This window comes from Haliaeetus albicilla, chromosome 19, assembly GCF_947461875.1.
Source record: "Haliaeetus albicilla chromosome 19, bHalAlb1.1, whole genome shotgun sequence".
Lineage (NCBI taxonomy): Eukaryota > Metazoa > Chordata > Aves > Accipitriformes > Accipitridae > Haliaeetus > Haliaeetus albicilla.
Window position 1 is genome coordinate 11,353,002 of NC_091501.1, and position 12,519 is coordinate 11,365,520.

The 12,519-nt window shown below is 40.7% G+C and overlaps 1 protein-coding gene across 6 annotated transcripts in view; it reads left to right on the forward strand.

Annotated features, from left to right (window-relative positions):
* Nucleotides 1–12,519, forward strand: part of DENND5B (DENN domain containing 5B) — a 119,277-nt gene that overhangs the window by 46,351 nt on the left and 60,407 nt on the right. For 3 of the 6 annotated variants that reach the window (XM_069807605.1, XM_069807608.1, XM_069807610.1), the window contains exons 2-3: nucleotides 2,956–3,021; nucleotides 9,731–9,840. In XM_069807605.1, the coding sequence (XP_069663706.1) occupies nucleotides 2,956–3,021; nucleotides 9,731–9,840 (176 nt within the window). The remainder of the gene's footprint in view (nucleotides 1–2,955; nucleotides 3,022–9,730; nucleotides 9,841–12,519) is intronic. The other 3 variants (XM_069807607.1, XM_069807611.1, XM_069807609.1) reach the window with 1 other exon arrangement.

A 12,519-nucleotide genomic window follows, 5' to 3' on the forward strand; every position in this document is an offset into this window, starting at 1 on the left:
CTGCCCTTGTAAATGAGTAGAAAGCACAAGCGTGAAAGGGATCCTGTGCAAAAGGCACGACTGGATACCTCATTTTGCGTTAAGTCCACAGAGTGAGGTTGAACGTGTGAAATGCAGAGTGGGAAAAGGGCGTTGCAATGAGCAGGAAGCTCTCCAAACTTTGCAGGGGATGCGATGGCATCTAAAATGCCTTCACTTTGTCGGCAGTTCAGCCCAAGGCTGCAGTCAGGTGCATGTTGCTCCGAAGCCAGGGATCCCCTTGCCAGACGGGCTTTGGTATCCTGCTGTGTTTAGGGACCTGAGCTGGTGTCTTGCTCTTGCTTGAATATTTTTTTTCTCTGCATTAAAGTTGTTCTGGAAACTGAAAGATGGATTTTAAGCCCTTCAGTTTCATATGGTTATGTACGTTGCTCCTTTGCTATGTAACTAACCAAAAGGTTAGCAGGCGATTTAAGAATAATGATGTATGAAACTTAAATTTAAATGAACTTTTAATTATTGCTCAAATTGTTTTCTCTATTAGTAATTGAATGAATGCTCATTCATTCCATGTCAAGTATTCAAAATGAACAGCAGATTTGAATATAAAAATGCAATAAAAAAGAAAATATGCCACTTCCTGTATATAATCAGGATAGACCAAGGATTTCTGGGGGACACTTTCTGTATACCGCCTAGCAGTGGATTGGGAGCCGATGCTTGGAAAGGCAGCGTGGCAGCACAAACAGAATGAGTGAATTCCATACACCTTGATTTCTAGAGAAAATAAACCCTGAGGTGTAACTAATTCCCTATATTTGTAAGTACAGGTCCAGTTTTATACCTGCTCCACTGTTTCCTGCTAATATGTTCCAGCCTTTGGGGACAGACTCCACGGTAATATTGTAGAGGCAATGTGCCTTGCATACCTGTTTATTAAACTCCCCCCACCCCACTGCAAAAAATCCCCCAAACTGACATAATTTAAGTCATGACTTTTTGGATTTGTCAAGATTATGATGCAATTTTATGTGACAGGGATGGTGTAATTCATACTTGTTTGCTAGTGTAGTGGGATGTCTGTGGTTTTTTGGCAGCTGGGACCTGGGGCTATTTTAAGAAGCTGACAGTGTTGGTGCTGTATAATGTTACTCTGTAGGCAGATAGTTAAGTATTTTAATCAAGGTCAGAAGGAAAGGATGATGGCAAACTAAACTGCTCATGTTAGAGCCTTTTTCTCTTTATTCATACTTGTACAATAACTCGTTTAGGTGAACAAATGTCCTTTTTAAAAGGATTTTTGAAATACTGAGCCTTTTCTAAGTGTAATTAGTTTGTGGCGATAGTTGTATTCCATTACATTGTGTTTGTATAAAGAATTAGGCTGTACTATAGTGTTCCTAGCTCTGTATTTATATCACTGTTGTCAATGATCTTCTGTCATTTGACTTCTCGTGCAGGAGTTTTTACATAACTTCTGTGACTGTTTAGCCATATGATTGATGATGATAAATGGTCAAAATACTGAAACGGGTAGTAAAACCAGAACCTGTCCCAGTGCATCTGGCTATGCATCCCTTCACGAGTTGTTACATCTTTCCTTTTCGCTCTTCCTATTGCAGAGGTGGTGGCTAAGTCCGTGGAAGCTTAGTGCCAAATTCCCTTTGAATAATAATGTTGTAAATGACTTTTGGAGAGAGCTGTGAGGGCAGCCTGGCAGAGAGTCTTGTAAAGGCAGTGTGGGTATGGGCCATTAGTGAGGGGAGTCTCCAGCTTTGGCAATTGTTTGTTTTGTTTCCTTGAATTTAAAGATTTATGCAACTTTTTAGTTCAAACAGCTCAAAGGTAGAATGAAATAGTTTAAGACGCCTGGAGTGGAAAAACATGTTGCACATTTGAATGTGGGTTATCTTCAAGTGCCTCCTAAAGAAATGAGAACATTATTCTGAAATACAAATTTACATCTAAAAATCTTTATTGAAAGAACTCCTGTGCCCTCTGCTGAGGGCTGACTTCCCAGAAAATATAGCTTTGGCAGAATTATCTGGGTCCTCTAACTGGTGCCTGGATTAACAGCTTAAGTAGGACATCGGGGTGGAAATACTCTGAATTTACACCTAGAAACTGAATGACCAGAGAGGTCAATGGCATTGCAGATTTAATATACGCTCTAGGTTTATAAAAATAGATTTAACTTGAGGAGGATTGCATAATGCCTTTGCATAGCTTACAAATGGGACTTCTTTGGCGAAGGAATGCCATGGTGTCTGTGAAAACATTTTTTGTTTTTCTGCAGGAGATGAGCAAACCGGTTGGAAGAAACCTCAGTCAGACATGCTAGCGGGAAGCTCTTCCATTAGAAGAGCCTACTGGGGTAGCTGTTACTGGAAGAGATTAAAATTGTTCATCCAAGTTCTAAACATAGCTTATTTATTCAATTTTTAGTCTAAAAACACCCTATTATGAGACAGAAATGATGAATAGAGCTATTAGGTAACTTCAGTAAGTCCTGAAAATGGCATGCAGTACAGCACTGAAGGTATAACAACATAGCAAACAGTATTATACTAAAGAAAACTTCTTGGGTTTAGTTCAACACCAGTTAAAGAACTGGTGTTTTTTCCCCCTGAGTTTCACAAGCTCTGGAATGGCTCATTATATGAACAAAGATGTCTTTCATAATCAGGAAGCTGTACAGCAGCATGCTGTTTGAAGTACTGAGAATTTAATCTCTTGTTACTAATTTTGACAAGTATTTCTACAATGTCTATCATTGCATTCAACACCTTTATAGTAATACAGTCGTGGCGGGTTTTATCATGTGGTTCTAACCTTTGCCAGTAGTGGGGGGAAGAGAGGTTGCAAGGAGGAGTGTTTCATGTCTGCTTCACATGTTTTCCCTTCCCCAGTACATTTGTATATCTTTTCATTTTGTTCATACTTGCTTTTTTTATCTCTGTTTGTTATGTTGTGTAGTCTTGTACAAATGGCTAGAAGCAGATCTCCATGGCAAGAGCTCAGATACTGCAGACAAAACCTCAGGTAAAGAGGGGTTAAAGACAAAACAAATCACCAGGCCCTCTCTCTCTCTCTCTCTCTCTATTTTCAGTCTTCCAACTCCCATTGAATCAAATTAAGGGTCAGAGTTCAAAAACAAACCAAGACCCCTGGACTTTTTCATTCTTTTACTTAATTTAAATCAATATCTGGTAAATTTTATTCTGTTTCTTGAAGCTCTCTTGGCAGATGTGCTTCCCTTATCCAATGGATGCCACTAGTGGTGTCAGGTATACTGGTGGGTATACGATATGCTAGATCTTTGTGTGCTTGATAAAGACTGAACAATATCTTGCATGAGGCCATATTAGAGGATACTTACCCAGGAATCCAACTAGGGTTAGTTACGTGGATTTGTGAACAAAGGGTACTGGAAGGTCCAGTTCCACCAATTTCTGCTACAGAGACCCAAAGGTTCCTGACACCTCAAGGAACCATGCTTTGCAGTCTAGATTTAAATAGCAATGTTAGTGAGGTCCACACAGACACCCCACCCTCACCCTCCCCCAAAGCCAAATCATTTAGATGTATCAGTAGGGTACACGACACACTATGGCTTCCTGCTTAAATATGATCCCTCAATTCCTTTACATATTAACATGCAAGAGGTAGGTTAGACCCTGCTCCCCCTTCCCCAGCCCCCCCAAAAAGCCACCACCATCCTACAGAAAACTCAGCTTTTAAAATTTTGGAATGAAAACTGTTTGGTCTGCCTTGTCCCAGTCTTCCCTTTCATAAAATTTTCCTTCTTCGCTGTAAGAATATGAGAATATGTGGTCAGAAATAATGCGTTCGAATTAATGTCCTTGAACTCCAATTAGCCTGCCACTGCCACCTTGGTGTCATGGTGAGGCACAGAAGAAAAGCAGCAGAGCACAGTTTCTGCACTACTTAAACTAACCGGTTCCTGAACCCAACAATTAACAGCTTAGTTGCTCCCCAGCCAAGCACTATTATTCCTGTCCCCACGTTGTTTTCTCACTCGCATATTGTATGTTACTTGCTTCTCATGCAGGGTCATCCAGCTATCCCATGCTTAACAAAGTTCAGTCTACAGGGAAACAACATAGCTGGATGTGTTGAATACTTTTAATTAGAAATAGATATCAAAGAGGTTGTCGCTGCGCATAGTTGTGCTCCCAGTATGTTCCTCTAAAGGAATAAAAGGTATTTTTATTTCTGTAGTCACAAGCATTCTTGTCTACGTTCCAGACCTTGGAAGGAGTGACAGATAGCTCACATTCCCTGGACCAGAGGGAGCGGGTACAGGATGCCTCTGCCTATTTGGTACATGTTTTTCTATGCCTTTATAGCTGTGATAATTAATTAAAACAGATCTGCTTAAACCTTAAGATCGCTAAATTTTTTAAATATGATCACTCATATGAAAGCCATCATGACTGACAACCTCACAAGTGTAGCTGCATTTCCCTAGTAATTATATCCTTCATCCAAAACACAGATCAGGCTTATTTTCTAATTTTGAGAAATCTTTTCATTTTGAAATGAAATTAGCACAGGTTTTCTTGGTCTAGCGTCCATCACTTCACCATTTGCTTTTAATTTGAAACTAAATGTCCTTTTAAAAGTGGATGTCTTAAAGGGAAGTCACAAGTTGTTTAAAAGTATTGTTATGTAGGATGTAGTATCCAACTGAAATGGAACTTGAGTCTGACATATGTTACACAATTTTGAAAAGTATGTGATTTTTTTTTTTTTAAATATCCTGAAAGCAAAAGGATTCATTCAAAACCAAATTTTTAATTTGCCTCTGAGAGACAGCTTACCCTATGAGATTTGCTGTTTGCATGAATGGGTACCACACATCAAATATGATGTTTCTGTGTGTATTAATAGTACTGTTATCTGGCCATTAATATTTTAGAATATAGATTCAATTCGCATTTGATACTCGCTTCATTTTTAATGTGCCTTGCTAATCCTGTTTGGCAAGTTAGCAAGCAAGAACTTAAAAGCACATAGTAGATTTAATGAACATTCACTGTTTGCCTAGAATAACAGCTAAATAAATTTTATTTGCCGTGTGTGACTCAGCAGTTCAGAACTACCAAGGCTGAGAGCTGATATCAAGTACCCTTCGGTCCAGATCCCTTCCCTCACGTTTGCCAAGAAGGTTTTGCTCCCTGTGGTTCTCTTCCAGCTGCTTGTCAGTGTGGAGCTGGCTGTCGCGGTCCACGTCTCTCACTTTGGTGAGAGTCGGGGTGTTTCCTGCTGGTTTGGCCAAATGATGACATTTCACCCTGACATGCAGGCTGGTTTCTGTCGTATCCTTGTACTGTTTGTTTCCTAAATTATGTATCTTCTCTAAAAGCTTACTCTGCCTGGCTTCCTGGGAGGCAGCTTTGTATGGAGGGTGTGATGTTGTGTCCTTTTGAGCTAATGACAGATTGATTCACTCCAGTGTGGCTTCTTGGCTCTTCTCTTTTGTCTCGTGATCACTGATTGAGAAAATTGTCTTTTCTCTGTGTGTGTTTTACCTTTAATTTATATCTTTTTAAAACCACTGGAGTAGTAAAATGCAAACCCTGCAGAGACCCTGCAAAGGTAAGTTATTTGTGCCATTTACTTTTCTGGATAAAATGAATCCAGGTTGTCAGCCTACTAGGACATTGTTACTGCTGGTTTTGGAAAGCTGGATTTCTTAAAGCAATGCTTGTGCTTCATAAACAAAACTTTTTAGATGTGTCTGTGTCTAAACAACTGCACGAATATTTGTGGCAGCATACAAATCATTGATCATTTCCAAAAGCTGATCGAAACCCTCAGTTTTTCATTATTACAGTGGTTTATTGGCAAATACGCCTTGTTCTTCTCCAGTGGTTCCAGATGCTGCCAGAGTATTCGCCGTCAAAACGGGGGGTGTGGTTTATAGGGAAAATGAGACAAAGGATATTCAATAACAAGACCAGAAAAACCCAAGGCTTTCCCCACTCTTCTATGCCCAGTGATATAATTTTTGGTCGAACTTGGAAATAAGTCAACTTTATCTGGGGGGTTAGTTAGTAATTGAGCCACCAAACTAGGAGAGGAGGATATTTTCCCATGGAGAAGCCTTCAAGGGCTGCTTCCCAAATCTCTCTGAGCAGTCTGACATGCGTCCAGAGTCTGCCAGTGCTGCTGTAAGGCCAGAGGACAGGTTAAAGGCAAGACAGCACCTAGCACCGTGCAGCAGCTGCCCTCTCTGCCCCACCACAAGCTTAGGCTGTGCTACCAGAACAGGTGGGTAAAGCTACCGGGAACGTAACCCTCCACCTCTGGGTGCACGTCAAGTTATTTAGATGAAAGCTGGGCGGTTTGCTGTCCCATTCAATCTAAGCGCACAGAGCCACATCCCCTGAGATGACACATCTTAGGTGTGCTGGAAGCGGGGCTGTCCTGAGCACAGCCAGCACACAGGGCAAAGCCTGCCCCAGTTTCTTTGGTGCCTCTAAGTGAGCACAGGTGTTAGAAACAGTCGATGATGTGATTAATGTGCATTGCTACTGGAGTCCCATTTACAGTTGTGTGTGTTAATATCAGATGATTAATCAATTTAGTTGTTGGCTGTCATCACTGGGAGCTATTTTTCAAGCAAAAGGTGTTTTTACAACACCTATACGATGCAGAGTGGAAAACTGGCCCCCAAAGAACCTGTGAAGGGCTCAACTGGTGAACTGCAGAGGTGATGAGTGCCTCTGAACCACACAAATTACCCAATTAGCATCCATCACGGTAACTGGTTTTTCTCATGAAAAAGGAAACCTTTAAAGAAATTTGGACTCCAGCAATCACTTGCTGTTAGCGGTAGAGAACTTCATTAAGTCATCCAGATGCTCTTCGAACTTTTAGCAGAAGCAACCAAACAAATTTAGCATCAAATACCTGCCTTTCTGCTAATTCACAGTTGTAAGGTAAACTGTGTCAGATGTGAGAAAAATTGAAGATCTAATTAGGAAATAACCTCATGCATATTTATTTGATTATGCAAGCACATTAATTACAGTTCGATACTCAGAATTAAAAATGTTGCCAATTATGTTTAAGTGCATACCTAGAGAGAGAATTTTTTCTGGCTTTGCTGTTTTATTTTGTGAAACTGTAGGAATCAGTGGATGACATTATATCTTTATCTCTAATGCCTCTGCAAAGAACTTCTGGTCCAAAATAAGACGTTATTCTACTGCCATGTTGTATAATAGAGTAATGGTCTCTGTTTTTATCTAATTCAGTCTGAGCTTTGTAACTGAGCATGGAGAGATGCCTTCACTGAGCTTGTGCTCTGGACTGCCATAGCAGCTAGTGGCAAGTCTGGTCCAACCTGGCAGATGTGATGAGCTGATCAGCTAAACCCCAACATGTCTTTTAATTTGATCCAATTTAGCTGATACCTTCAGTTTTCTTTATTTCTATAATGCATATGCTTTTGCTGGATTTCTGGTTTGCCTTGAGCAATTCCAGAAGCAGGCTGGATTCCCCTGCCAAAGCTCCTCACATCTTACCATATCCATTTATTCCTGCCCCAGAAAATATGGCTGCAGTGTTGCATCATCTCGGACTTTTTCTCCTCCCAAGCACAAAATAACCTTATAGAAGCTTATTTGCTTTTCTCCCCCATGGTTACCCACCTAAATCAAGTGAGACAGACATAGTGTTAGAGAAAAAAATCATGATGATGCATGTGTCCAAATCCTGTGTTAAAAATAAGCCATGGAATAAAAATGCCCGTATCTTTAAAATCTCAAGAGATGTCTTGGGAAGGAAAAGATTTTAAAGCCTTTCTCTGAATGCATTTGAAAGCAAGTGCTGTTGGAAGAGCTGGTTAGCTCTCCTCCACCTGGCTCCCGAGCTCACTTGGTGCAGCGGCTCTTACAGCAGAGCGAGGTGCAGTCCCAGCACAGCTGAGTTGCGCATCTCGAGGAATTTCCACCTGCCTACATGCATCCTTGTGGAGGGGAGCTCCGGCATAAGCTTCCACCTCCCCTTCCTGACCAAGCAGGCAGCTGGCATTGGTGTAAGAAAAGCCTGACCTTCACCTCCTCTTCCTCTGCTTGCTGGTGTTGTGATGGCCCTGGCACTGCAGCCCCTGAGAGACACTGCAGGTTCTCTGCTCTGCATTGAAGATGTGTTAAGGGTTTCACACCACAAATGGTTTTCAACCCTTCTAAAACTTTGCCTGGATAATTTTTACCTTGTGAACTGCCACTGTGTTTTTCTCCGTTATATTGTGTTCCCTGCAATTATCTGCAGATTCTAAGCTCTGCCAGGCAAAGACTGAGAATCTCAGCTTTCAATTATCAGTTTGGAAAGAAATTGCCATGGATTAATTCACTCTGAGCCAAATGATTGTGTAGACTGTGCTTCGCAAGGAGCAAAGGGCATGTGCCAAATGGCTGTGGCCTCAGAAACTTTTGGGTAGCTGCTGAACTGTGAATTTTGCAACATCACGCAAAGGCTGCTAACTGCGCAAAGGCTGAGTTGTCATATGTAACTCAGCAAGCATCAATTGTACTCTTGCAGTCCATGTTGCCTTCAGAGAGGGGTTAGTGAGGTTAGTGGCTTGTAGTTTAACTTTTCTGCAGGAACAGTGGATGGCCTTTAGAGCTTGCCAAAAGATTGAGTATTTTTTCATCCAAAATAACCTCTCATTAAAAGCGTTAATGGAATATTGGTTCTGTCTTTAAGTATAAAGAGAAATAATGGTGGTTTTTTTAAAGAAAAGAAATCCAGTTCTATTTCAGTAATGTATTTTTAAAAGTATCTAGGTAACACCAAGAAGTCCCAGAGGAAGCCTTTGAGTGCAAAGTAAGGTTTGGTGAAGAACATTTCACATTGTGAACTTAAGGCTTTCATCCCATTCAGCTCTCTCAGGTGAGAAAGGAACTGAACAGGAAAGACCCACCTGTAGTCTTTAAAGCAAGAAGCCTGAAATTCTAACCTGATACCTGAGAAAAGTGTAGTAGATGGTAATATAATTAATAGATTTTAAGAACTTCTTATTTTGATTAATGTGTTGCATACTGCAGACTGCCCAGTGGTGAAAACTCCATTAACAATATCACTGTGAAATACACTTTTTGTATACTGATAACTGGATGCATTTCTGTTTGAAGTCTAATTTCAGTCTTGCTCTTTGCACTTGCTGGATTCTTTGTGTGGAAAAAGTCTGTCCTTGAAATTTGATGTAGAAAAAAATAAATATTTAATCTTCACACAGGACTTGTGGTATAAAAAAGATCTATAATGAATCCTTGAATAATTTATAATAGCTGAGAGGTGCTCATACTTTTTATTGACCATAAGACAGTTTCTAACAAACTTGGGGGAAAGTGGTCTTTCAATGTCTAAGTAAAGCCATCTCTAGATATTCAAGCTGTAGAGGAGGGTGGAGAATTCAGCTGATTGCAGGGTCTTTTGCTATAAAACTCCAGCAGTAATTTTTCTCTTAAAAATAAATTTCCATGCCATAAGTACTAAGCTGGAAGCTGTGTTGCAACTGTAGTAAGATTTTTGTCAGGAGGGTAAGATCAGACGGAATGTGCATCTTTTCTGTTTCTCTTTTAGAAGTAATACATCTGTTGGGAGTGAAAATGCCCCTCAGATTTCAGAAGAAAAAAAAGTGAAAGAAAGCTGCCCAGGCCAGGTCTCTCCGAAGCCTCACTGCTGTGACAAGTCATTATTTCTTCATTTGTTGCAGGAGAGAATTTCGACCAGAGTCCCTTAAGGAGAACCTTCAAGTCCAAAGTTTTGGCCCATTATCCTCAGAACATTGAGTGGAACCCCTTTGACCAGGATGCCGTCAACATGGTAGGTAGAGAAACTCTCTCCCCAAACTGTTTTCTGACAACTTCAACTCTCAAGTGGTTCCTGAATTGTTTAGAACCGGCCCTTGTGATGTGATGAGCAAGGTTGCGCCCACTAGGCATGCTGGTTGAAAAGATGTAGAGGAAGAGGTACTGTGAAAATACAGAATACTTTCAGGCACAACAAATGTAAAATGCTGCGTTTCCCTCATTAGTTCTAGTTGAGTCTACTGCGTGATTAAACGAGTCTAACCACCATCTCAGTGACTGGCTGAGAAGGTGGGGGTGTAGTCACCCAGGATACATATCCACAGGGGGGAAGGAGGCAAACCAAGGAATTTTTAAGATACTAATATCCATGTGAAATTTCTGAGTACAAAAAACCTTGATGCTGCATATAGCAAGGGAAAGAGGAATCTTTATGCAGAAGCTGGAAATTACCTAAACTACAGCTTTTGTTGGGCAGTCACTTTTAATGGCACCTGTGCACCAATGCATCTTCTGTACATCTCTTTCCTCTCAGCTAAATTTGATGTGAGTGTCTATGTGGCTAAGTCCCATGAATAGGGGAGGGAGGAGAAAACAGTTTCTGGGGTGGGGGCAGTGACAACTGAAAGACCGATGATCCACTGGAAATTTTCCCAAAGAGTTGGTATTCAAAGGATGTTTCCAGAATCACCAAAGCACTTGTTAAGAACATATCCTGACAAAGACAACAGATTACTGATATTTGAGCTTCCCATTGCAGAAAATGCTATTCGTTTTATAACTTAAAAGTAACCAGTTGTTGTAATAATAATAACATTAAACAATATTACTGCTTCCAGCTGTTTCCAAAAATGTGTATTGGGTCTAACTCAAAATTGGAAAATTAGGGAACCCCTTCCCCCCAGTCTAGTTGAGATGTGCTTCTCATTTGAGGAGGGTAGGACGACATACTATCTACTTCAAAACAGAATGAACCTCGTTGTATGGTGCAGGTATGAAGTCAAGAGAATCTTCTGGCCCTCGCCCAGGAGATGGAGAGATGGGGAACACATAAAACCCACAATAAAATGGCTTTTGCAAACGCAAAAATGCATTTGGAACTACTCTGCAATTGTGAAGATGTAGAAATCTGAAGTTCATCTCAATTTCCACTGAATTTTATTTTTTAGCTCTGTTCCAAATATTTAACGTGAAAACAGGAGCTGGAAGTAGCAGTGACACAAAGAGCTGGTACTGTGGCACTGCACATGCTTAGAAACGCAGAGATGAGCCTGATCACTCCTCTGCCTGCTGGCAGCTGGGGATTTCTGTCCTCTCCTTCCAAATGTGCACTGATGGAGATGGTGCAGTATTTGGGCAGGTCTCCACATCACTTTGCTAATACAGAAGGCATGAAGGACTCAGAATGATGCTTCGTCAGCACAGTTAAGATGGTAATAACTCAACTACCAAGGCCACTTATGCCTTTTAGTTCTGCCTTTGAATTGGGGGTGTTCAGAGGAGAAGGGATAGGGGATGTGCAGCAGGAATATGGCAGCAAAAGGTAATGGCTGGAATTGCTGCATTATTTGTCTCTCACATTACAGTTGAAAATGTCTAGTATTCATGAAGTGTGATCATATCATTGGACAAAAATGGAATACTAAAACCAGCAAGAGACCTATTAAAATAAAATAATCGAACTGAGCTGCATTCAGCTGAAATCAAATAGCTGAAGAACACATCCTTCATTTGCAATGTGTCTTGGAGAAAAAAAAAAAAGCATTTACTAACAGCAGCAGTATTTAATAGTCTTTTAAATCATCTTTTGGAAAACTTCTTTATTGTTTTGATCTGAAACATTACTTAAAGTAATATCCACCTCCACAGAATCCCTTGAGGCCATTATTGGCCTTTCTGATCTTGCCTTGCTGTATTAGTTCTGCCTATGTGTTTGCTTTATGTGAGCTTCCAGAAGCGACTTTCCTCAGAGAAGAAAATGCATAAGTCCTTGAAGGTTAACTTGTGAGAACTCTGGCTTTGCTGGATGCCTAAGGAATTTCAATTGCCTTCTGAAACCATCCTATCGCTTTAAAAATAACCCCCTGAAGTCCCAAGTGATCACTCTGCCTACAAGTCATGTTTTCTCTCCCTTTCAAAGTATATATCAAAATACAGGGTTCTCTTTAATAGGGAAGTATTTCTTTCCCCCCACTGCTTTTTGTGATTATCCCTGCCTAATGTCGCATACTATCTTCTGTGGCCATTCTGCAAGTAATGTGTTGTACCAAACTGGAGTTCTCAGTAGAGAGGAAAATGAAATTTTTAGGAAATAAACCTCCTATTTTAGCCCTCTGGTTCGTCAAGGTATATAAATCTTTGCCTGTATTTCTGAAGGTCAAGGAAGCATTGTCCGTTTAACATCTCATGTACTAAAATAAAAGCATTAAAGGTTCCCCAGTGTAATTTGAAGGACCAGGCTTTAGGCTTTAATACAAACAAAAGCATCTTCCTCTCCATCCCCTCACCTACAGTGCAATTTGGGTATGGAACTTCCTGTTGCAGCATGCTGTGAACATGAAAAATATGCAAGGGCTTAAAAAGTGAAATAGAGGATCTAATGCAGAAGAGGTGAACCAATGCTAAGGGCAGTGGTCCAGAGGGGACCTTTGGTTCAGAAATATCTGCAACTGATGATGGCTGGGAGGAAGGAGGG